The sequence below is a fragment of the Microtus pennsylvanicus genome, chromosome 5 (genome assembly GCF_037038515.1).
Source record: "Microtus pennsylvanicus isolate mMicPen1 chromosome 5, mMicPen1.hap1, whole genome shotgun sequence".
NCBI lineage: Eukaryota > Metazoa > Chordata > Mammalia > Rodentia > Cricetidae > Microtus > Microtus pennsylvanicus.
Window position 1 is genome coordinate 118,049,864 of NC_134583.1, and position 27,321 is coordinate 118,077,184.

Consider the following 27,321-nt stretch of genomic DNA (forward strand, 5'->3'; position numbering starts at 1 on the left):
CTCAGAATCTACCTCCTGGTCCTGCCTTACAGACTATGCTTCAGAGTAAGATACTGATATTCTTTAAAATATCAGTGAAGAGCTCAGTGAAGGGTGAGGCCTGGACATCATTTCCCTCACCTATGCTGGAATTTTGCAAGTCTTATGCTGGTGACCACAGATGCTGTGAGTTCATGAGTGTGCTAACTATACCCTGTCCAGAAGGCAGCTTTCCTCAGCTCTCCTGTCCATTCTCTAGAACTTATATTCAAACTTCCATGATGCTACTCCAGCCTTGCGGAAGGGCTGACACTGATGTCTTATTTAAGGCTAAGCACTCACTGACTGATTGGTTGATGTTGCCTGCAAAATGAAGCTGCTTTGACCAAGGCTGAGACTCTCTCAGGTCTCCTCTTTGAGAATATAGCCATTGTTTAGATACCCAATTTTGAGTGAAAGGCCTCATAACCATGCACATATGAGCATCACTAATTTAAAAAATTAAAAAAAAAATCCTTGAAGTTGGGTGGAGGATTTCTTCAAGAGGATATGATGGGATTAGAGGTGATATGGAATGAAGGTTAATATGATGGTATTTCATTGTATATATGTGTTAAAATTCAAATAACAATTCAAAGTAGAATTCCTTACTATGTGAGTTATGCAGCAAATCTTTGCTTTTCTCTGTTGTACATAAAGCTTTCACCAGAATATAGACACATAAAAAATTTATTGTCATTCACTTTTATCAACATATGCTATAAACATTATCTAGTTAATGTTTATATTTAAAGACAATGTGATGAAAATAAAGAATTATTGTTCACAATCAATAAATATTGCTGAGTCACATGAAAGTGAGTGACCTGCTAGAAAGAAGGTTGGAAGACTAAGAAGATACTATTTCTTACTCAGAGCTACCTTGAGAAGTCTCTGTGTCGTTTACCATAAGACCAAATCTTTGAGGTCTTCTTCATAAGCCTTAAAATAGAAATAGTTTTATTTTAAGTAAAGGTAATTGAGAGAATATTAAATAATATTATATCTGTGAAAATTTCCTATAAATGTTTAGAATTCCCATTGAGATGATTGTTGAAACATTTAATCTGCATCTTGACGATATTTAATTTTTAAGTTTTAAAAACTATGAGTTGAGGTCTTAGAGAAAAACTGAATTAATTGATGTGGCTCACATCTAATAATATCTTTACAAAATTCTTCCAAATTTCTATTGGTGATGTGGGAATTTGTATCAGAGAGATGCTTGGACCCTCATGTTCACTAAATATTTCCTCTCATTTGTGTGTGAATATTGTGGTAACTCTAAGCTTTTGTCCAATGAGTAAATTACTTTTTCCCCCATTGTTTTGACTGTTTTTCTTGGTCAGTGACTAAATATCTACAAGAAGCAATTTAAGGGTGGTGGGGTTTTTTTGTGAGTTACAGTTTGAGAGAAAAGTGTTCCCCATAGAGGAGAAGGCATGAGGATCCCTATATCTTGGTAGAACAGTAAACAAAGAGCAGACAGGAAGTGGGGGCAGGTACAAAATCCTACCAATTAGCCCACAGTTCTCTACTTATTTCAGAAAGGCTCTTAATTCTTCCTGCAGAATTCTAAAGCGCGCGGTCTTACCATGAGACAGTCCCTTGTCTATCTCATAATTCAAAATGCATTCATTGCAATTGAAACAGTTCTGGTGGATTTCAAGAGTCCGTACACTGTTCAATAGTTCAAAGTCTGAAATCCCTTCTGAGCATCAAGGCAATCTGTTAAAAGAAACTCTGTAAGATAAAAAACAGTTTCATAACTTTGATATGGGATGGAGTAAATCTTCCTACTCCAAAAGGGAGGAATAGTTACAGAGAAAGGAAAGAGCAAACAAAGCAAGAATGAAACCTGGTAGGGAATAAAAACCTCCTGCAATCCAATCTCCAGCATCTGGGCCTCATGATGGAATCAGGTTCTGATACCTCAGGGAGCTCCAACCATTGATGTCTGTTCTCTATATTTTAAAAGAACACTCTCTTGACTCAGTTACATCCTATATCTAGAGCTTTCTTCTGCAAATGTCCCATAGTACTGGCATTTCCAGCAACATGAGGTCTTCCTTGCTACATATGGTTCACTATCTCAGCTTCATGTAATGATGTCTTAGTTATTTCTTGTATAGAGTTCCATAGCAACACACATTACTTGGTCTTAGAAGTTGTTTGGAGCTTTGGGGGCAAGACTCCATGACCTCTGTTTTTTATGCCTACAAGGCTAGTACCATGTAGACAATGCCACTAGTATCTACTGCCTGATCAAAATAAATTATAGGCCTCTTGGGCCCCATGTCCAGTGGCCTCTGTGTTCTCTTGAGGTTCACCCATAGGGAAATGCTTGGAAGGCAAGGTTCTTTGAGATGAAAATTGTTGTGATATCCTAGGTTTAGGTTTTATCCTTGAAAATGAATTTGCATTCTAATAAATTACAACCTACAAATGTACAAAATACAATGGTATCTTGTTCCCAGGGAACCTTTATTATTGTCTCAATGCAGAGCTCCTTGTTTCTAATTTGTGGTAGCAATATCTTTCCCAATTACACATGTTTTCATACCTTCATTAATGATGTACAGGCTATGTTAGACTTGTTTCCCATCCTTTTCCCATGAAACTATATATACATATACTGTATGTATATAGCGCCATTTGTTGTTCTTTCTTGCTGAATGTCTGGTTAAGAGCAGTGATCAGCAAGCATGCCACATCTAAAATGCTATCCTGTCTTGGTTTTTCCTCTACTGAACAAATTCCTTACTTTTGAATCCAGACTTACTCAAGTTCTCATGAGAGAGAATGCAGCAAGATTCTCTGTCCAAGTGAAGCATCAGTGGCCGTCAGTCCAGTTCCTAATGAGTAACTATTTCCAGTCAGAAACCTCGTGAAATAGTCTTCCATGGCCCACGTTCCCTCATTGCTTTAGTTCTCCGAACTCCTATCAGAATGCCCATTAAGCTCTGTGATAGCACTCTAACCCTTCCTAGCTCACGTCTCCAAACTCACAGGCAATCTTCTATCAGACCAGTTCCAAAGCTCTGGAATTTCATAGTTAGATGTATTATAGAACGGCCTGCTTCTCTATATGAATTTTCTGTTTTGGTTACTTTTCTAGTTGCTGTGTTGAAATGTCCGACATGAAGCAATTTGAGGGTGGAAGAGCTTATTTTGGTGCACAGTATGAGGTATTACAGCTAACCATGTAGGGACAGGTTCTGGGAAAGGCGGCTCCTGACAGCAGGCATGTCTAACTGGGAGACAGTAACACTTCACATCTTGTTGGAAGAGGAAGCAGAGAGCAATAAGAGGTGAATTCAGGCTGTAAAGCCTCATCACCCACATGTACTCTGGAGAAATTACCCTCTTCCTTGGACAAAATTCTGTCTTCTAATGAATTCATATTCTTTTAAAACTTTGCCTCCAAGTGTTCAAAGGCACGAGCCAAAGGGAGTCATGGCATGTTTGGAGTACAGCACTCATCTTCTATTGCACGCAATTGTTCTGCTGACAAATTTGCTTTCTTATTGTTAAAATTTTATTTGTGAAAGTGACAGAAAAAATATCTTAGTAACATTTTGAGGTTGACAGTTTCCCAAGTTGTCATCAACAAGTTCTCTGGGATTCAGTCTTTCTTCGTTACGGAGAGCACAATTCATATTTTTTGTTTGAGAGAGAAGCCTATTGTATTATCCTTGAAGTCAAATGGGGTGCTTCTGTTTAATGTGAAACTTCTGACTTTACAACAAGAGCAAAGGAAGTGCAATAGTGTAATTCCTATTGTGAGACAATTTTTTGTTTGATGGAATTATTCTGAGCTGTAAGCAATGGTGAACAGTAGTGATTATCAGACCTGCTTTTAAATACACTGCGCAGGTAAGAACTGCGTTAGAATGACAGGTTTCCTGACAGTTCCTTTCCACATTTAAAACAGAAAATGTTATCATTTATATTTCCACCTGAAAATTTATTTATGGTAAAAATTATGCACATTAGTTTAATTAAAAACGGTGTTCTGTCATTCACAATATATGTTATGTTTGATATTTTATGTTTGTGTCTTTGTAACATTAGTATATTATTTGGAAACTTATTTTATTGTGGTATTGGGGAAAAAGATTCTGTGTTTCATATAATATAATATTTCTATTTATTTGCAGGTTGTATAAAATACTGAATTTCTGAAATATAGTAAGTTCTCAGGGGTTCATTAACTTGAGAATCCTTAATTTTGCACTACTTTTCAACTTTTTATCATGAAATAGCTTCAATTTTTTTCTTTTCCAATTGCAGCTACATATAGGAAAAGCTTTTCGCCCAAATTCTTGGAACCCAGCCCATGACAATTAAACCACAATCTATAGTATCTGCTTTGGTATAAATGACAGCAATAGAGTCAATATTTTCTTTAATTACTATGTTGGAACAAGGTCCACTTGGAGGAGAGATTAAGTCTTGTCCCTGGTTGGTCTGTTTTGTATCAGAGAATCACGGGTGGAATAGCAGGCTTCATTACATAAGCTTTGTGTTGTAAGCACACACTCATGTCAGCAAGCAGAGAAGGCAACGATGACTCTAGGTGTGCTTCTGGGGCTTGTTCTCTCCTGTCTGTTTCTCCTTTCACTATGGAGGCAGAGCTCTGAGAGAAGAAAGCTACCTCCTGGGCCCACTCCTCTCCCGATCATCGGAAATATTCTTCAGGTAGACCTTAAGAACATCAGCAAATCATTGAAGAATGTAAGTACATGTTTTGTTTTCTGAGTAGCATTCCAAGGGAAGGAAATGTCCCATTGTTTAAGTGAAGTATATGACTGTGCATGTTCTATGTGGTACACAATTGTATATTTGTCACCTACGCTTGATGTCCCAGCTGCGTTTTCATCACATCATTGTCAGAATCGTAGAATGAGGAAACATGATATGGCTAGTTAAACCTTAGAGGTTGTGAATAAAAATCGCAGTGTGTCAAAAGTTGCAAATATTTTTTTCCCCCTTAAAACTTCTGGCCGCTGGCTGAAAGGAAAACAAAGACAGATTTCTGTCACATATCTTAACCATGCATTGTATGTAGAATCGGAAAACAAATAGAATCTCGGTGAAGAATTTAACCTTTGTTCAGTGTCCAGGAAAGTTCTGTGTCTGAACAACATAAGAAATGTTAGAAACAAATGGTCAGCTAGGGCCCAGTAGTTGCTATTAGATTTTGTTGGAGTCTGAAAACACCCCCCTTTTTCTGAAGACAAGAATGTGGCATGATGTCAGAACTTGTTTCTGGAAAATGCTGCGTGTTCTAGAGAGTTTTTCTTTGTAATGCTTGTAGATAGCAATGAAACCTGGGTGATGAAGACTTCTTAACATCGCTTGAAAGTACAGAATATTCTAGCTAATGCTGGAGGTCCTGATTTAGGACCTCTATGAAGAGAGTGTGTAGGTTATGCTGAAGAGATCACCAGGGCATTAGTTTCACGGTGTGTATCAGCAGATAAGGAATTCATTACTCAAGTACACAGCAGAAAGCAGACAAGTGTTTGAATTTGCGATTTCTACAATTTGATATTTGGGACACTGAATGATAAATTGTGATATCTGTTCTTTTTATTGTAATTTAGGATAAATGTAAATGCTAAATATGTAGATTTAATAATTAACCGAAACCTATTTACCAAATGGGTGGGCAATTGAAGAAAATGCATAAATGAAATTGTTACTATTTCTCTATTTATGTATAAAATTAAAATATTGATTCAACATGTGGTAGAAAACATAAAATTTTAATGATAATATCTTAATAATTGAGCATATTGCTGGGTGATGGTGACACATGTCTTTAGTCCCAGAACCTGGGAAGCAGAGACTGGTGGATCTCTGAGTTTGAGACCATTCTGGTTTATAGAGAGAGTTTCAGGAGAGCCAGGGATACACAGAGAAACCTCATCTCAAAAAGCAAAACAAAATAATTGAGTATATTGCATTAAAAAATCCACTGACAACTTTCCCTTCCTCCCTTTCTCTCTCCTTCCCTTCTTCCCCCCCTCCGTCACGTCCCCCCACTTTTCATCTAAAGAGAGACTGCATTTAATTTTCCCGCGGGATTTAAATTACTTCCTACTTGCATAGAACTTCATAATATTTGTATTCCTGTTAAAGGCAAATATGGGCTTTTTTTTCCAACAAGATAGCAGGATTAGTAATCATATAGTTCTTTATTTTTTTTATCAAACCCTTTTCTTCTGTTACACAAAGCACCCTGACCAGAGTTTCCCCTCCTTCCACTTCTCCCACTTCCTCCCCACCTCTACACCCCCCCATATCCACCTTCCTTTTCATTTGTCTTCAGAAAAGAGTAGACTTCCTGGAGACAACAACCTAATATGTCAAAACAATATACAATAAGACAAAGCAGAAGCCCTAATATTCAGGCCTGACAAGTCAACCCAGTAGTAGGTAAAGAGTCCCAAGAGCAGACAAAGAATCAGAGACACACCTAATACCACTATTAGGAATCCCACAAAACCACCAAACTAACAGCCTTATACACGAAAAACCTGGTACAGGTCCATACAGGTCACGTAGCAAGTCTTTCTACTATTTTTTTGGGGGGGGGGCAGTATCAGTGGCTATGATGTCATCAGGGCTGGCGCTCCTCTATTTTGTATGTAGTTATCAAGCATTATTTTATTCCTGTGAATAAAAGCACAAATATGCCTTTAATTCCATATTAAAACAGGATCTTGTTCTTTCCAATGTACAGTGAGAGTTTAACTCCCCCAGTTTATTCCATGTAAAGCTCTGCTTTAATCTCACTGAGGGGCTCAAAATCCCCTGTAAAATCCAAGCTGCAAGTCTCCCTAGCTGACAGATTTTCAGGGATGCCTGGCTTGAGGTGCCTTTGTATTTCAAAAGACATTTGCCTGTTTGAGGCTACCTATCACAGTCTGGCTGTCAGCCTGGGAGCCAAGGATCTTGGCTAGGCTTGCAGTTGAACCTGGAGTCAGGTCCAGGCACAGCTGCTTCGCAGTGTCCCACCCAGGATTGGAACCTGGAGGCTCTGTTTCCTCATTGCCTGCTATGCCTGGGTGCAGGCTGTGTTTTTCACATTTAGCGCTCAGCAGTCCTGTCTTGCCAGAGGTAGCTGGCAGAGTTTTACCCCACAGGCTCCTCAGGTCACAGACTATGTAGCATCTAACCATTCCCTACCGACTAGCTCCAAGCACCAGCCATGAGAGTCACAGCCCTTTATACTGTCCTGCCTTTTCTGGCTCCATGGTGCAGCACAGCCGGACTCAGTAGGCAACAGCATCTGGCTGTTTCTGGGCTTGGTAGCAACAGCCAAAGGCTGTTGCTGGGCTGCATACCCCATGCTCCCAGAGCATGGACGGGGCTGCACCATGGCATCTCCGAGACCTGGAGCAATCTGGAGAGGGTGGTGGCTACACCACCGGTGTGGTGAAGGGAGAAGAATATTTACAAACTCTAAAAATTTTTGTAGTTATTTCTGCTCCATCCCAGTTCCTCTGGCTATCAAAATACATCTAAGCAAATGTGCAGACAGTTGAATACTATTTCCTAGTCTTATGTCTACAGTTCTATGCAATTTTACTCCTGATATTTTATCTCCCACCTTTCTTCCTTTATTATCTATTATTATTTATTATTGAGCTTTCAATTTTTACCTCTACACCTGCGGTGTAATATTTACTTCACAGTGTCCTTTATGTTTTTTCTTCCTGTACCACTGGCTACATGTCCATGTGTTATCTCTCCTACTGGAGAACGCTATCCATTGACCTTAAATTCTGAATTCTATGAATCCCGTGCTCCAAAAGCTCCACCATACCCAGTACCCTTTTATTTGGGATAGATCCTGGAGGGAGAAAGGAACATGCACCCGGGCAACTCTAGAAGGGCCGGAGGAGAACAGGGATCTGCCAGGATCCTGTATGAGAAACCACAAGGGAGGACTCAGGGGAAGTAGACCAGTGTGTGGATGAGGACCAGGGTGTAGGTTGTGGCTTTGTAGAAGTGGGACAGAGATGCAAGGAGAGGGGAGGAAGATGAGGAGGAGGTGGATATAGGGGTTGGGGTTGACCATTAGGTGGAGCTTGTGGTGGCAGAGAAGAAAGAGGGACAATAGAAGAGGGAGAAGAAGAGAGGCAGGCAAGGGGAAGAGGCTGAATCTTCACCTTTATCATGGAGGGGAAGAAGAAGGAAGGTTAAAGGGAAGAAGATTGACCGACCATTAGGTGTAATATGAGGCACTGAAAAAGGGGAAGGAGAAGGAGTCGGTGGGGCTTAAGGGAAAGAGGAGGGGTACCAGTGACTCAGGTAACATTGTTAGGGAGTTCCTGAATGAAAGAGCATTTTAGATGCCATAACCCTGGTCGATAAAGATTTAGGACATCTGGGCATATACCCAAATGATGCACAGTCAAACCACAAAGACATTTGCTCATCTATGTTCATAGCAGCATTATTTGTTATAAGCAAAACGTGGAAACAGCTTAGGTGCCCCTCAAATGAAGAATGACTAAAGAAAATGTGGAACATTTACACAATGGAGTATTACTCAGTGGTAAAAAAACAATGACCTCTTGAAATTTGCAAGCAAGTGGATGGAATTAGAAAAAAAAATCCTGAGGAGGTAACCCAGATACAGAAAGACAAACAAAGCATGTACTCACTCAAAAGTGGATATTAGACGTGAAGGAAAGGCTAGCCAGGCAACAGTTCATAACCCCAAAGAAGCTTGGCAAAAAGAAGGACCCTAAGAGGGTTACACATTAAGGACCCCAGGAAAAAAATAGTTAAGTGTAGTAATAAGGGGAGCGGCGGCGGGGCTGCGTCCCCAACACCCCAAGCCACCTGCCCGGCTAGCTTATGCCCCGAAATAATTACACAGACACTGTATTCATTTAAACACTGCTCTGGCCCATTTCTAATCATCTGTGTAGCACCGGTCTTACCGGGAAGATTCTAGCCTAAGTCCATCCTGGGTCGGAGCTTCATAGCGTGCGTCTTCCCTGGAGCAGGTAGCATGGCGTCTCTCTGAAAGCGTCTGCTCTGGAGAGGAGAGCTGTTGAGTCTGACCTCACTTCCTCTTCCTCCTGGCATTCTGTTCTGTTTACTCCACCCACCTAAGGGTGGGCCTATCCAATGGGCCTAGCAGTTTCTTTATTGCTTAGCCAATGAAATCAACAGATTGATATGACACTCCCACATCAGTTAAGGCCTCTGGGTAAGCTGGGAAGGCAAGTGGAAGGGAGGGGATAGGGGATAGGAATACGAAGTCTCCAGATGGACGAGCTGGGGGAGGGATAGAGAAGGGGATCAATGAAAAAGATATCTTGAAAAAGGGAGCCATTATGGGGCTAGGGAGAAACCAGGTGCTAGGGAAATTCCCAGGAATCCACAAGGATGACTCCACCTAATACTCCTAGCACTGATGGAGTTGGTGTCTGAACAGGCTTTCCCCTATAATTAGATTAGGGACTACCCTAAATCTTATTATAGACCTGGAACTTAGTTGAAGAGAGGGAGGAGGGATCATATGAGCAAGGAAGGTGGGGGTCACGATCATGATTGTGAAAACCACAGAGACAGCTGACCAGAGCTAGTGGGAGCTCATGGACTATGAACTGACAACTGGGATCCTGCATGGGGCTTAACGAAGCCATCTTAATGTAGGTGACAAGTACATGGCTTTATTTGTTGGAAGGGGGCTGTCGGTGGGACCAGAACATAATACTGGGTATATAAACTGGATTTTTGGGGCCCAATCCCTATGGTGGAATACCTTGCTTGTCTATTGGTACAGGGGGAAGGTGGTTGTTCCTGTCTCAACTTAGTACAGTAGACTTTGTTGACTCCCCAAGGGAAGCCTTAGCTCCTCTGAGAAGTGGATGGGCGGTGGGATGGGAAAAAAGGGTGGTGGGAGAATGAGAGGGAGGGAGAACTGGGGTTACTATGCAAATTAAAAATATTAAATTAAAAAGATTTGAGCCATCACATACTGGCTACAAAGGGAGGGGCAGAGCACAGACACCAAAAGCCCTTTTGGAACTTTCCCGATTGTGTTTCCTGTTCACTCAAGTAATATTGTTTCCCTTCTCAGATTTTTAATGGAGTTTTTAAAAATTAGATAATTGTAGCTACCTTCCTCATGATTCAGCCAAGCTTAATTTCAATGCAATGTTTAAACTCCTTGAAATAGAATGCTTAGTAAAACTTTTGTTCTGCATTCCTTGCTTAATTTTTTTGATTTTTATTTTTTATTACATTATTTATTTATTTTTATTGAGAAAAGAAAAAAAACAAGTTTCTGCCTCCTCCCAGCCTCCCATTTCCCTCCCCCTCCTCCCACCCTTCTCCCCCTCTTCCCACCTTTTTCCCCCTCCCCCTACTCTTCTCCCCCTCACTTTCCAGTACAAAGCGCAGTCAGGGTTTTCTGCCCTGTGGAAAGTCCAAGGTCCTCCCCACTCCGTCCATATCTAGGAAGGTGAACATCCAAACTGGCTAGGCTCCCATAAAGCCAGCACATTAAGTAGGATCAAAACCCCGTGCCATTGTCCTTGGCTTCTCATCAGCCCTCATTGTTCGCCATGTTCAGAGAGTCCAGTTTTGTCCCATGCTTTTTTAGTCACAGTCCAGCTGGCCTTGGTGAGCTCCCAATAGATCAGCTCCACTGTCTCAGGGGGTGGGTGCATCCCTCGTGGTCCTGACTTCTTTGCTCATCTTCTCCCTCCTTCTGCTCCTCATTGGGACCTTGGGAGCTCAGTCCAGTGCTCCAGTGTGGGTCTCTTGTCTCTATCTCCATTCATCACCAGATGAAGGTTCTAAGGTGATATGCAAGATATTCGTCAGTATTGCTATAGGCTAGGGTCATTTCAGGTTCCCTATCCTCAGCTTCCCAAGGAACTAACTGGGGACATCGCCTTGGGCTCCTGGGAGCCACTCTAGGTTCAAGTCTCTTGCCAACCCTAAGGTGGCTCCCTTAACTAAGAATTGTGCTTCCGTGCTCCCCTATCCAACCTTTGTTTATCCCAATCATCCTTTTATTACTTGTAATTTTATATTTGGTATCTGTTCCTATTGTATATAGTTGTATTGGGTTTGGATCGATCTTGTTTAGACAAAAGGGGGAGATGACGGGGAAACTATCAACCAATCACATCTAATTAGGGTGTGGCTACTTGGGGCCCAAGTAGAAATATTGGTAGATCCAGGTGTGCCTCTCTCTCTCTCTCTCCGTGCGGTGCTCGCTGGACCTATTGGATTTTGGACCTCCCACTCTTGTAACATGAGTTTTCCTTTTTCAACTATTAAAAAATTATAACTGTTGTTCTTGAGCTGGTCTGGTTATTTATCGTGCTGACCTAATTTTTCAGCAGAGATCAATTGTGTTCCAGAATAGGTTTTCCCTGGGGCAGCTGAGACTCTTGGCATGGGACCCTCCCCTTCAACCCTCCTCCAAGATCCTCATGCTCCCAATTTACTCAGGTGATCTTGTCTTTTTCCACCCCCCCATATAGATTTTATCTATGTATGTCTCTCTTAGGGTCCTCATTGTTGTCTAGGTTCTCTGGGATTGTGATTTGTGGGGTGGTTTTCTTGGCTTAATGTTTAAAACCACTTATGAGTGCTGTGTCTGGGTTGCCTCACTCAAAGTGCTATTTTCTAGCTCCATCCATTTTCTTGTAAAAATCTGATGGAGGAAGGTCATTGGTTAAAATAAAAGAAGCTGCTTGGCTCTCATTGGTTAGAAGATAGGTGGGAGGAGTAAACAGAACAGAACACTGGGAGGAAGAGGAAGTGAGGTCAGACTCCACAGCTCTCCTCTCGGGAGCAGAAGAGAGGCCATGCTCCGCTCTCCCAGGCAGGCGCACACAATGAAGCAAGCCGCCAGGTCAGACATGCTGAATCTTTCCCGGTAAGACCAGTGCTCACAGATTATTAGAGATGGGTTGATTGGGATATCAGAGTTAGCCAGTAAGGGCCAGAGCTAAGGGCCAAGCAGTGATGAAAAGAATACAGTGTCTGTGTAATTATTTCGGGGCATAAGCTAGCCGAGCCGGGCAGGCGGCTGGGGTGTTTGGGGACGCAGCCCCGCCGCCGCTCCCTATTACTACAAATGACGCCCAGACGTGTGGCTAGCTGAGTCCACAAAAAACTTGAGAAGGCTTAAAAATAAGGGAGAGAGAGTTTAACACAGATTTTTGCTGTTTGTTGGTGGCGTGCTGTAGAGAGATTTCCTGATTCGGCAACAGCAGCAGAAAAAAAGCTGCGTTATCTTAAAGCGCTGCTTCCTGGGGCTGTGCCGCCAGTGCAAACTCTGGCTTTATGTTTGTGTTCCCGCTTGGGATCGGAAGGAGAGTGCTCTGAGACCGTGCGATGACTCAGAGCTCCCCGCCTGCTCCTGGGCAGAAGGCAGAATCAGGCTTAGGCAGGCAGAAGAGCATGGCGGATTCCTGCTGCCATACAGAGACGTGTTTTTAGACTGCGCAGTGCTCTGCCTGTCAGATTTGGATGTTACTTGGATGAAAAGAATTTCTGTGCTGCATGCTCAGTCTCAGAATTAAAGTGCTGAGTGCCGCTCCTACCTGGTAGCCCCAAGAGGCTTCCTGACTCAGCTTCAGCTGCAAAACCCTGCAGCTCATTAAGAGGTCCTGCCACGAAACACTTAAATGGTGTTGACGAAAAGTTGAACGCATGCTTTTCGGTTTTCAGCCGTAGCAGGAAAAAAGCTGCGCCGTTTTAAAATGCCGGCTTTCTGGGCCATCCTGCCAGGGCAAACTCTGACTGTTTGAGGCAGGAGGGCCGGCTACCGAGAGAGGGCTTGAGTATTGTCTGTTGTAGCTCGCTGGCTGGCAGGGACCTTGAAATGCCAGTTGTGGCTATAAACATGGCTGCAGCCTGTACATCAGCCATGAGGCTGGAAAGCTAAGGAATGGGCTGGATCCAGCCGGCAAAGCCACGCCTTTAGTCCTACTGATAATGATCAGTAATTTAAAGGTTCATGTGGTCAGAAAAAGAGAGATACACAGTTAAAGAGAGATTCAAAGACAGAGAAAATTTCTGAATGGTTTAAAGTGTGTTAAAATATATGCAAGCTGAAAGTTGAAGTTCTTAAAGCAAAAAACAAAAAAAAAAAGGAAGAGAGTTGTTGTGTGTACACACCTTTAATCCCAACACTTGGGAGGCAGAGGGAGATAGACCTCTGTGACTTCAAGATGTGGTAGCACACGCCTTTAATCCCAGTGCCTAAAAGGCAGAGACAAACAGATCTCTGTGAGTTCAAAGTGTAGTAGCAAACACCTTTAATCCCAATGCCTGGGAGGCAGAGACAGGCGGATCTCTGAGAGTTCAAAGACAGCCTGGTCCACAGATATACGCTCAAAAAGCAAAAAGTTAACTTAGGAATGTCTCAGCTTAGATTCTTAAGCGCCTAATGATTTAAAGGCGCAAATCAAAAGTGCTCCTGGATAGTAAAACATTGCAGATTCACAATAGGACAGATTCAGACCACTAAATGAGTCACACTGTTGGATGAATGTACGTAGGCTTGGGAAAGAGAAGAAAAAGAATATAGAGAATAAAGTTAATGTTTAAAAAAAAAGGTAAAGTCTTTAAAGAGACAGAATAAAGAAAAGTGATAGAGTAAAAATAAGCTACGTAAAAATGAAAAATTCACAGAGAGTCTGGATTCTTTGTATTATTGTGTTTTCTTTAAAATTTTTGACTGTGAAGGAGCTAAGTACAGAGAGACATTTCATTACATGGGCTGCCAAGCTAAACCAGAATGGATATAAGGGTATTACGATTTCAGAATTTGGGTCTAAGGATATGATGCTTTGGAGAGAGTCTTCTTTTGTTTTCACAGAGGATGAGACCCTGTTCATTTCTTCTATTCCGATTTGGTATGATGGACCACGTCCTCCTGAAGGTTTGCTGTGAACATCTTCAGAAAATTGCTTTGCTCAACTGCCAACTGAGATGAAACTAGCAACACAGGTTATACCATGAAAGACCTAATTAACGATGCCCCCATTCAGCAGGAAGCAGTTTGGAGAGAAAAAACTGCGCCCATGTTCCCAAATATGGTTTATAAACGTTCTTTTACATTTAAAGGGGGATATGATATAGATATGAATAATTTGTATTAGTATAGATTTTGCTTTATTGATAGAGATTTATGGTCAATTTTGTTATATGTATAAATGTTTCTGATGTAACTTTTACTTGATAACTGTTTTGTTATATGTAATTTTGCTATGTTAAGGTTAAAGCCTTCCTTTTTTTGTTTAAACAGAAAAAGGGGAAGTGATGTGGGAGTGTCATATCAATCTGTTGATTTCTTTGGCTAAGCAATAAAGAAACTGCTAGGCCCATTTGATAGGCCCACCCTTAGGTGGGTGGAGTAAACAGAACAGAACGCTGGGAGGAAGAGGAAGTGAGGTCAGACTCGACAGCTCTCCTCTCCAGAGCAGATGCCTTCAGAGAGAGACGCCATGCCCAGCTCCCAGGCAGACGCATGTGATGAAGCTCCGACCCAGGATGGACTTAGGCTAGAATCTTCCCGGTAAGACCGGTGCTCACAGATTGTTAGAGATGGGTTGATAGGGATATCAGAATTAGCCAGTAAGGGCTAGAGCTAAGGGCCAAGCAGTGTTTAAAAGAATACAGTGTCCGTGTAATTATTTCGGGGCATAAGCTAGCCGAGCCGGGCAGGCGGCTGGGGTGTTTGAGGACGCAGCCCCACCGCTGTCCATATTACTACAAAAATCAAGATGTCCTTATTTTTTTTTGCTGTGTAGTACTCCATTGTATAAATGTGCCACGTTTTCCTTATCCATTCTTGCTCTATTTTAAATTACATTTTTATTTTCAGTTATCAAAAGTCTATGGTCCTGTGTTCACTCTGTACTTGGGCAGAAAGCCTGCTGTGGTATTGTATGGATATGAAGCTGTGAAAGAAGCCTTGATTGATAATGGTGAGGAGTTTGCTGGAAGAGGAAGCATTCCGGTGTTTGATAAGATTAATAAAGGTCTTGGTAAGTGTCCATGTGCCTACATGTGTACATTGTCCATGCCCCTATGTGTCCATGTTTATATGTTGGGCTGGGCCCATAGGGAATTTGAGGGTGAAACTTGTTCAGATCCAGCTGGGCTTTCTGTGTGGCAGTCACCCATCAGACCTCCTTCCTTACTTGGGATCTCCTTCCTCACTTCTGCTCTTTCTTTTAGGCATTGTTTTCAGTAATGGGAGGAATTGGAAAGCGATGAGGCGCTTCTCACTCATGGCTCTAAGGAACTTTGGAATGGGGAAGAGGAGCATTGAGGATCGTGTTCAAGAGGAAGCTCGCTGTCTTGTGGAGGAATTAAGGAAAACCAATGGTGAGGGTTACTCATCATAGGCTTCTGTCTCATTGTTACGCTCTTGAGAAGTTTTGAGGGTGGCCAGAGCTCTCATTCTGTGTTCTGGCTCTGTCTTCATATGGAAAGTATGGTTTGTAGTAGAAAAAAAGTAGGACAGCTTTAAAATCTGTGATTTTTGTTTTATGGAAGGATTCTGTGTGTTTAATCTAGATCTTTTCCAACTGTTTTGCTTTCAAAAACCAAAATAACTATATGAATTTAGGTTTTGAACTTATTTTCTGATGTTTTAAGGAACAATAATTTCCCTCAACATAAATATTAAGTTCACTAGAAAACATATGTGAATATGGTGACAATCAGCGCATCATATTTGTATAGAACCAAAAGGTATAATTGTCTTTAATTGGACTATTTTTTTATAACTGAAATATCTCAGCTCCATGCAAAAAATTTTGATGGATGTTACTATGTAACACATTTCTTTACTTGGCTATATCTTAATAAAGATTTACCAGTTCATTCTCTTCTAAAAGCACAGCATAATTTATAGAAAACAGAATAAATTACACCCCACCTCTTCCCAGATGCCCCTGCCTTCCATTCCCATGAATGTTGTATCATGTTGTTCAGAGGCCTAACCAGAAGTCCTGCATTACCGAATATATAGAAAGTCCCTTTTCCCCCTTCCAAAACAGCAGACCTCTGCAGGGACAGGTCAGTCAATAAAGGGATGAGATGAAAAGTGAGTTTACTCAATTTCATGAATTGGATAGATTTCCAGATCAGTGAAATAATATTAAGTATAAAAATGATGTGCAGATGCAATGCATATTTTTATGCCTACCAGGCCATCTGTTAGTAAAACTTGCTCAAATTTTCTAAGTTCTTTTACCTGTTAAGACATACAGTATTTTACACACATATATTTCAGTGACATTTTACAATTGTTCCCATCTCTTCAGGCTCACCCTGTGACCCCACCTTCATCCTGGGCTGTGCTCCCTGCAATGTCATCTGCTCCATTGTTTTCCAGAATCGTTTTGATTATAAAGACAAGGATTTTCTTAACTTAATGAACAACTTAAATAAAAATGTAGAGATTCTGAGTACTCCTTGGATTCAGGTGAGCTCATTTCTTTCTTTAAAAACAAAACAAAACAAAAAACCAATAATCCCTTCTTAGAGATATGTCCTCCCTGAAATTGCAAACATTCTCTAGAAAAATGAAGACTTAATTGTGGGCTGTTCGACTCTGTTCATTAAACCTCAAATCACTTTCTCCATAAACCATTAGTTCAATGCTAAGAAGACACTGATATAATTCACTGGACCATCTGTTTCATCTTTAAAATTTGTTAGCAGCAAGGCTTATTATCCTTTTAATGCTTTAGAGATTTTGTCATCAAAACACTTAGGAGAAATATCATAATTTGCAATGAGAGAATATTTTCTTCCAGTAGGGACAGTGTATGGAATCATTGAAACTGCCAGGGCTCCTGGAGTATGGCAATGTTTATTAAATAGTAAGCAGCTGACATCCTAAGTACCAATATGTCTGTCACAGGAGTGACAACGTGTTTGAGTGGTATCTTGATCCCATCAAATTTTTCCCTGTGCTGAGCTGAGCTAGCTAACAGGTCTAAATGATCCTGAAGAAATCATCCAGCTGGTCTACACAGGTTCATAGTTATACTTCAAGAATTCTTAAGACTCCCACTGCTAAAATTCTTATTCTGTGTCTGAGGGTGACTGATGGAAATTAAGTAACAAAGATGATGTCCATGCTTTCAATCAGGATATTCCAAGTCCCTTCATCTCTGTTACAGTCTAGAAAATGTAAATCACATTAAATCATGCCAGTTTGTATTGGAGGTTTAGTGAAGAGGTTGTGTGGAAAAAGAATGAACTGATGTCACTCATTGTGTGAGAGTTTACACAGTGGTTATCACATGTGAGCTGGTTCATGTGCTCTTCTATCAGCATCTCTATAAGCAATGACAATTTCTATATACAACATAAAAATCACTCATCAAGATGGATAACCCATTTTATTTATTCTTACATTTCTTTTTTCAGACCAAGTTCCACTATAATGTACACATAGATAAATCCTATGTTTTAAACTTTTATTATTTTCTTTTGTAGATTTGCAATAATTTTCCTGCTATAATTGACTATCTACCAGGAAGACACAGAGAGTTACTTGAAAATTTTACTTTTTTAAAACATTATTTTTTGGCAAAAATGATAGAGCACCAAGAATCACTGGACATTAACAATCCTCGGGACTTTATTGATTGTTTTCTTATCAAAATGGAGCAGGTAAAATGATAATAAAACTTCAATTCAGTTGTTTGATTGCCTGAGCATTGTTCCATGGATAGTCTCTGCTTTACAGGGATATTTGAATGGTTCAGACCAGTAATGTTTGACAAACACTTCATTAGCATATTATGTACATGAATTTGCAGTAAGTATCCCAGTGTAAAGTTAAATAATTTGAATTTATTGACCTACTTTTTTAGATAAAAATGATCTAGCTGAATAGTAGTAAAATGCTATATGTCTAAGGAATGTAAACCTTTCCAAACTGTTGGCAGGAGACTGATTGTTTGTTCCTGGCTACCCAGATCAAGAAATAATCACTCAGAAACTATATTATTTGCAATTTTGTTTGAACAATAGCTTAAGAGTATTCCTGGCTTATTCTTATATCTTAAATTAACCCATTTCTATTAATCTGTGTATTGTTACATGGCTGTGGCTTACTGACAAGATTCTGCTGCATCTCTCCTAGGTGGCAGCTACATGACTTCTTACTGACTCTGCCTATTTCCTTCCAGCATTCAGTTTAGTTTTCCTGCCTAGCTCTATTCTGCTAAGTCACTGGCTGAAATTGATTTATTCATTAACCAATAGAAGTAACAAATACATATACAAAAGGACTTCCCACACCACTCCTCCTTTTCTGTTTAAATAAAAAGAAAGGTTTTAACTTTAACATAGTAAAATTGCATATAACAAGACAGGTTTCAAGCAAGAATTACAGTTACAACATTTATATCTACTTTATCTTTTATCATAACTAAGGAAAAGTATAATTAAAACTATCTTTTCTTCAACTCCATCAATGACTCCAGAAGGATGCAATATTCCTAAGTTAACATGAAGTGCATTGTAAGCAACTTCCAAAACTCTAGAATTGATAGAGACATCTTGCTGCCTGGACAGTCACCTAAAGTTCTTCTGTGTCATTGGAGCATCCAGTCTTCAGCCTACAGGCCCATAGTATCTTGCAGACTTTTCCATGAAGCAGGAAACTTCAAAGACAGTTCCATCTATGTTGGAAATTTGTCAGTCACTTTATTCTGTGCCCTGAAGAATGTCTGGCAGACTCCTTCTTGAAGCAAGAACGCTGAAGGTCTGTATCACCTTCTTTAAGCAGCTTCAGCAGTCATTTTTTTTTTGTGGCTCCTGCAAGTCCAGTCAAACAGTTCAGGCAAGAGCAGTTTCTTGCTCAAATGGTTAACAAACTCCATGAGGAACCTCTTTGATGCCCATCATCCTCTTGAAGTAGATTGATGCTGCCAGGATCAGATGTGTCTCATTGCCACGAAAAAATCCTAAGTTCTTAAAACATCTTAAATACCATATTCTGAAGGTCTCTGAAAGATTTGGAGAATACCTTTCTAACTGGAATATATTTCTATACATCTAGAAAACTTAACTAATATGACTACACACTTGAATATTATAGATGACTATATATTAACCTATATTTCTTAAATATACATTACACTTTTAAATGTGCGGCACAAACACAATACCTTAATCAAGAGCAAATATATATATTTATATAACAAAATTGACATTAAATTTGATTCAATAGACCAAAATTCATACCAATGCAAAGTAGTCATCTCTATAGCATATCCCCCTTTAAATGTAAACTAATATTTATAAACAATCATTTAGGAAATTTGGGCATAGTTCTCTCTAAACTGCTTCCTGCTTTTTGCTGGGTGAAGTTATTTTTGGGGGTGTTCATGGTGACCTTTTAGCAGGTCTTGGTCCATCAAACCGCATTAGTCTAGAAGAAGTCCATAGGTCCTCATCTTCTGTGGAAACCAAAGCAGAACCTCTTTTCCAAAGCAACAAATCCTTAGAACCAAATTCTGAAGTCAAGATACCTTTAAAGTATATATGTTGGTTTAGCTTAGCAGCCCATAAGATAAAATGTCTCCCTGTACTTAGCTCATTCACAGTCAAAAAATTGAAAGAAAGCCCAATAATATACATAATCCAGACTCCCTGTGCATATTACATTCTTACATGGCTTATTTTTTCTTTACCCCTTTAATCTATCACTGTCTGTATTCTGTCTTTAAAGACTTTGTTTTTTTATGTTAGAGGTCTTTTTTAAAAAAATTGAATCTGTTTTTATTGTGTATCTGTAGTCATTTTATAACCAGAGGTCCCCCCCCCCCCATATTTGAAAGCTAAATGTTCATGGCTAGGGCCAACACAGCCATGCCTTTTTGCTCTGCCCAGTCCAACATAGCAGAAGCATGTTCACAGCTTTTGACAGCCTTGTACATTGTCTTATTTTTAGGCACACAGCCATTCTATTTTTACATTAAGCAAGTTGTAGCACTCTGCTCACAGACCCCATTTAAATGCTCCTATTTGGACCTCCTGAAAGAGTTAGAGCCATTTCTGCTGGTGAACCAGGAAGCCTCCTTAAAGGAGTTTTTGCAGTGTTTGCTGTTACTACAGAGTCAGAAAGGCTTCTCTTAAAAGAATTATGCCTCTGCTTGCTTCTAGCAAACAAAGCCCACCCAAAAAAATGCTGCTACCAAAAAGCTGTGCTTAACTCTGTTCTTTTGTGTGTAAAATTTCTTTTTAAGATTTTTCAGGTTTTATGTGAATATTGTTGACCATGTTGGTGTGCCAACTTTTTTGCCTGAGGCTGCTTGTTTGTTCCCGGCTGCCCAGACCATGAAATAATCACTCAGAAACTATCTTATTTGTGATACTGTTTGGCAAATAGCTTAAGCATCTTTCTGGCTAAATCATATCTTAAATTAATCCATTTCTATTAATTGTGCATTGCCACATGGCTGTGGCTTACCAGCAAGGTTCCAGTGCATCTGATCCCAGTGGTGGGTACGTGGTTTCTCACTGACTCTGCCTTCTTTTTCCCAGCATTCATTTTAGTTTTCCCACCTAGCTCTATTCTGCTAATTTACTAGCTGAAACAGATTTATTCATTAACCAATAAAAGCAACACATATACAGAAGAACTTTCCACACCACACAACTGCTAGAAAAAATGTTAATATGAAATAGAGATGAATATTGTCTTTGCAGACAATGCATGGAAACTCAGAAAAGGAGCTCAAGCTAGTTAGATTGTCTATAGTGTCTGCAGATTGAACTAAATCTTAAAATATTAGCAATGGACAGGTGAGGGAATTTTACATAAATTATAAAGTGTATGTTGTGCTTGAGAAGGGAATGATTAATGCCACGGATGAAAGTTAAATGAAAATTTAAGTTAACTGAGTGAAACTTCAAGTGGATTGATATGGACATGTAATTAAAGATTGATATCTATCAGGTACCTATATGAATGAATGCTAATTTTGTCATGGCCCCATTTGTTGTAAAGCCACTTATTTCCAATGAATATTATTGGCACTCATCATAAACATAAGGTGTTTGTTTGGTTGCTTTGTGAGCTCTCTATTTTACTTCACTGAACTCTACCCTTATTCTTGCTGTGTCCTGGATTTACTCTCCTTATCTAAGCAGTAAACCTCCCTCATGAGAGTCAGGGATCATCCATCTTTCTTTGCCATGTTTACAATTGAGGCTTTCATCTTTGTGACTATCCCTACTATCTGTCTTTTCTCCTCCCTTTTTATGTGTGCTTTGAGTAAAACATTAAAAAAGAAAATGAGGCATCTATTCTTTTGTTTCTGTCTCTTTGGGAAGATGATACACTATATGGTTCACATGGCTGAGGAGTCTCATGAAAATAATTTTTCCAGATAAGACACTGGGTATAGGGGGTAAATATGGGTCAGGGGGTTTACATCTCTTTTGAACACATGTTAGTTTCTTCTCCCACTGCATTCTCCAGGCTCTGTCAGGTTAAGTTCAGCATATGTAAAGCATTTTTATTCCATCTAGTAAGCACATTGACAAATTATTTGATGGCTAACACTGTAAAATCATCCCTAGGAAAAGAACAACCCAAAGACAGAGTTTACCTGTGAAAACTTGATCTTCTCAGCAGGTGACCTGTTTGCTGCTGGGACAGAGACAACAAGCACAACACTGAGGTACTCCCTGCTGTTCCTGCTCAAGTACCCAGAAGTCACAGGTAAGGACACAGGTGGGAAGCAAGGAATTCAGAAAGGAATTGGAAGAAAATCCTGGAGTCCTGGGAATTGTTTGTCTCAAGGAAGACTGAGAATTTAACTGTGTGTGCCACTCCAATCTGCTACATTGATCAGGAGGACTGAAGTGAGGTTTCTCAGCTCATAGCAGAGCTCATGCTTCATAGAAGTGAAGGTGGAAGGCAGGAAAAAAGATCAGTAAAGTATTTTTCCAGAGCCTAGATTTTATGGGAAGTGATTGTGTCCACACCAATTGTTTTAAAATGCAAATTACTTTAAACTGGAAAAAATCCATATTGAATAGAAGATATATTCTTGAGGATGTTTTTCCTTATTATGACAATTCTTTTGTTGGAATATAAACTCTCCTTACAGAAGAATAAATATCAATTCTAGAATTTAATGAGACATCATCCTGGAAACTATTCTAAAGCTTAGGTCCATTTAGGCAGAATTTCTAAAGGTATTTAATTTATCATTCTATAAATAAGTTTCCATAAAATGCTATTTAAGTTATGGCAGACTATTGGGGTAGTGTCTTATAATTTTATCTTAAATTAAAAATATTCTATGTATATGAATGTTTTGCCTGCATTTATGTGTGTGTACCATGTGCAGGCCTGGTGCCCACAGATATCAGAAGAGGGCATCAAATACATAGATCGAAATTTATACATGGTTATTATTTACTGTATGAATGCTGGTAGTTGAATACAAGTCCTCCAGACATAAAAAGTAATGGGCTATAGAAATCAAGAGACCACATGGGGAAGAATGAGATCGCTAGGGTGGTTGGTTAGCATCATACCTAGAAAACATGCAGTTTAGAATGGACCAATGGAATGAAGGTGTGAGGAGAGAACCAAGAACAAAAGGGAAATCAGAGGCTGATATCCTTAGACTTCTCCCTAACTGGATATGTATTGGCAAGACTTTGAAATATCTACTTGAATATTTCAAAATAATCCCTAAAATGAATAAAAATGTAAGTAGGTAAAGAGAAATAGATTTAAGTTCAGGATAGCATCAACAATGACAATAGTCATTTCTTTCTTACCAGGTCACAAATTTTATGTAGTCACAAAGATTTCACCAATGGATACTGCAAAGCTCCCCTGTGAGGACTGAACTGAGAAAGGTGTTTATATTTAATAAATCTAGAGAATATGAAACTATTTTTCCACATGGATAAGAATTTCATTTATCCAGTGATGGATAAGAAAGAATAATCACTACATATTTGTTAGAGGACATCGCTTGTTCATCCCAGCCACCAAGAACCAAAAATCACACAGAAATTGTGTTAATTAAATCACTGCTTGGAACATTATCTCTGGCTTCTTATTGGCTAACTTTTACATCTTAATTTAACCTATTTCTATTAATCCATGTATCGCCACGTGAGAGTGACTTACCAGGTAAAATTCCCAGCATCTGTCTCTAGCGGCTCAATGGCACCTCTCTGACTCTGCCTTCTTCCTCCCAGAATTCAGTTCTGTCTTTCCCGCCTACCTAAGTTCTGCCCTATCAACAGGCCAAGGCAGTTTTTTTATTCATTAATGGTAATCACAGCACACCGAGGGGACTCCCACATCACATATAGATATAAACATAAAATTTTAGGAGCGATTGTTAGTACATGGCCATATTTGGGAAGTAAGAAGATATTATATACCTTTGGAAACTACATACAAACATGCACACAATGCTAGTATAATTTATTCTTAAATATACTTCATTGTTTTGGTACTGATAATATTTGATCAATAGTTTTCTTCTAAGAGTTGATTTTCATGGTCTGCTGTTCTGTTTATTATTTGAAATGAATAGTGTTGATTTTAAGTATGATAATTATTATATAAGGCCTATGTATTGTGCCTTCTAAAATATTTGATAGTATTTTTATCATAGCAACCATCACTACATTAGCATATGTTATGCTTTCATGCTGTCACCAGGCATATGCATCTTGCTACAGGCAACCCTGACTTGTGTTCAATTTGTCACTTTCTTACTTGTTATTTTTAACTGTGTTGAACTAGCCAAAGTCCAGAAAGAGATTGACCATGTGATTGGTAGACACAGAAGCCCCAGCATGCAGGACAGGAGTCACATGCCTTACACTGATGCTGTGTTGCATGAGATTCAGAGATACATTGATCTCCTTCCTACCAGTCTGCCCCATGCAGTGACCTGTGACATTAAGTTCAGAAACTATCTCATTCCCAAGGTAAGTTTCCTTTGTCTACATTGTACCTTAATGGTCTTGCTCTTAAATGAGTGAGTGAAATTAAATCATAAACCCAAGATATTGGAGCTTGAAATTTCAGATTATCAGTGTTGAAGAGGAAGTTAGGAAACCTTTCAGGGAGATTAAGCCAACCAAGCTACAAGTTGTATATTCACAAGCAACCTGTACTAGAATTCTTAAAAATTTATAGCATGATTGGTCCCAATTTGCTGCCCCCACCAGATAAGAGAAATACAAACACTTTAAATCTTGGAGCTGGATGAACTTTTTGCTATTTTCATTAAGAGCCAATAAAATTATGAAACAAGTCTTAGTTTGTAGAGCTGTAGGTCTTCCAAATTTACTCTCCATTTAAAGTTGCTCTTGACTGTTTACACTTTGAAATAAATTTAAAGTTCAGATTGCCAGTCTTTGAAAAGACTCTCCTAGGGTTTTATCAGGATGCTAAGAAGTATATAGGCACATTTAGAGAATTTATATATTGATCCATTAAATCTTTAAGTTCATGTAATTAGGTACTCAGTTTCAGGGTTAGTTTGCATGTCATGTTCTCTAGTAGTTTGTTTCCAGGTATAACTTTGGAAGAAAAAAATGGACAAGGAATATTCTCTAGGACTCACTCATATATTGTAAGGCAGGTGGGCATGCGTTAACTATGTTGTTAGTGGATATGCCTGCTTCTTCTGCCTTAAGATGATATTCAGATCTTTACATTGTAGAAGTTCTGCTCTTTTTGTAATCAATAAAATTTATGGCATGACCATTGACACCTTTTGAATATACTGCTTAGTGAGTCATCTGATTAGTTTCTCAGTTTCAATATTTATCCTCAAATAAACTGATGACCCTGGCTGGAATTCTTACAAAATCAGAAAATTTCTAATTTTATTATCCCTTCAATTTTTTTCAAGCAGTCCTAAATATATTCAACATCTCACCCATATCTTAAATTTAAGACTAATAAACTGCATGTCATGGAATAATTGAATAATATTTTTGGCAATGCTATTCCAGAAGACATTGTTAATTTTATCAGAAATGTATATACGACATTCCTATGAGCAGATACATCTGGTGTTACATGTAAAAATTTAAATTTTCAAGCCACATTCCACACAGGCATGACGCAGTAGCAACAGTGATAAAGTAGAGCAGTAGGTGGTGATAGACACCAGTGCTAATCTTGTTGATAAATGTATATTCCAGTACTTAGTCCTTCAAAATCTATTGGAGAACGTTCCTTAAGATCACTGCCATTGGATCCCATTGCATCCCTGTTGTTGCATGATCTGTCTGTACAGATATGCCTCTGCTCTTGTTTAGACATGATTTCCTCTGAAGCGTTGACTATGCCATGCCTATTGTTACTTTTACCTCAGCAACATTTTCATAACTTGACTTGTCTATGGCTCTTGTTTACAGGGAACCACTGTTATCGCATCAGTGACATCTGTGCTACATGATGACAAAGAATTCCCCAACCCAGAGAGATTTGATCCTGGTCACTTTTTAGATGAGAATGGCAAGTTTAAGAAAAGTGACTACTTTGTTCCTTTCTCAACAGGTAATCAAATTATTTCCTGGTCATTTGGATCTTACAGTCTACTCCTTTCTTCTTCAATGTTCCCTGAGCCTTAGCTGCAACGGTTGTGCTGTAGATGTATCTACTGGAGCTAGGCACCCAATGATAGATTGTTCTCTGTATTTTGATCAGTTGTGATTTTCTATAATGTTCTCTCTTTTATGCAAAGAGTTTCTTTGATGAACACGAGAGCTATACTTGTCTGTGGATATAAAGATAAGTAGTATTTAAATACATGGTCAATGGATGAAATATTACACTCAGCACACATCAAAGATTCTTTTCTAAGCAACTGTCTCTGGTGGCCACATCAGTTATAGCTGTGGACTGCCTATGGGGACTCTCTGATGATGTCAGGTTTTCCAACGCCAAGAGTAGCTTATTTCCTACAATTTAGAATGATTGTCAAGATGTCTGCTGGCTTTAGTACTCTTAGTATTTGCTGAGAGGTATATAAAGGTTTTATTTAAAGCTTCGCAGCTGAGAAGGAACCTGATTACCTGCTTATTTAAGCTATTTCTTTTTCTGTAGGATAGAGCTTTCTGCCTGTGCTGTGACACTTTTTCTCCCCTATAAATGGGAGTATTTTCCATTATCCTGATGTTTGGTTCCAAGGCAGTGTTATTTTGTCTCTTGTGCTGTATTCTCCATATCCTCTGGAGTACACCAGCTCTACTTTTGTGTTCCATTAAATCCCAGAGTTCACCATGGCCACTCACCTCTCTGTGTAGTTAAATGAGCGTTTCTTTGTTTTAATCCTGTGAATGGGAAGTCTTGTATTCTTTACTGCTTTTCCACCCTCTGAAGCTTTGCATCCAAGTATTTTAATACTTTGTTTCCTAATATCAGACATGGAGAAAAAAGTATGTTCATCTTTTCTCCATTTATCTAACTATTTATCTATCTATCCATCCATGCATCCATCTACCCAGTCTATTAAAGAGTGACACAAATTCTCTTTCATTATAATTGCATTATAAGTGCATGTCTCAACAAAACACAAGTAGTTAATTATATTCTGTTTTTTATTTTATTTATTTTTTTATTTTTAGGAAAACGGATTTGTGTGGGAGAAGGTCTGGCCCGAATGGAGTTATTTTTATTCCTGACCACCATTTTACAGAACTTTAATCTGAAATCTCCAGTTGACCTGAAAGACCTTGATACCAATCCAGTCAACAATGGATTTGTTTCTGTGCCACCCGAGTTTCAGATCTGCTTCACTCCCATCTGAATGTATTTTCCCCTAGAGGCCCTTCTTCCTGGGCACAGTTGACCACTTCTGTCAGTCATAGCTCTCTGACCTCCCACCTCACACTTCCTCAGCTCTTCAAGGTCCAGGGAATGTCCATCTACTTGTGGCAATTTTCAGGGTTGTGGACAAACACATTAACAATTTCCTACGCTGTGTAATGATTTATTGAATTCAGAAATGCTAATTATTATCTAGTGCTGAATTAGTAAATATCATTACTGTAAAACTGAGAAATGTGACAGTTGAACATCACCTAGCCCTGTGTGTTTTAAATAAAAGCATTATAATTCTGGTCTATTTTCAAAGTTTCCTTTCTTTTTTCTTTTTGATATGTTATCATGTATTCCAGGCTGTCTCTAAACTCATTGTACAGTTGAACATAACTTAAAATCTTCCCGTTCCACCACCTGAGTTCTGGGATTCCATGCATACACCTGCA

At 39.3% G+C, this 27,321-nt stretch overlaps 2 protein-coding genes across 1 annotated transcript; both read left to right on the forward strand.

Moving 5' to 3' along the window:
• Nucleotides 1-27,321, forward strand: part of LOC142850431 (cytochrome P450 2C27) — a 220,325-nt gene that overhangs the window by 69,301 nt on the left and 123,703 nt on the right.
• Nucleotides 4,495-27,175, forward strand: LOC142850427 (cytochrome P450 2C19-like). Its single transcript, XM_075973969.1, has 9 exons — nucleotides 4,495-4,755; nucleotides 14,903-15,065; nucleotides 15,259-15,408; nucleotides 16,353-16,513; nucleotides 17,536-17,712; nucleotides 21,637-21,778; nucleotides 23,837-24,024; nucleotides 25,468-25,609; nucleotides 26,680-27,175. The coding sequence occupies exons 1-9, from the start codon at nucleotides 4,588-4,590 to the stop codon at nucleotides 26,859-26,861; spliced, it is 1,473 nt and encodes a 490-aa protein (XP_075830084.1). The 5' UTR covers nucleotides 4,495-4,587; the 3' UTR covers nucleotides 26,862-27,175.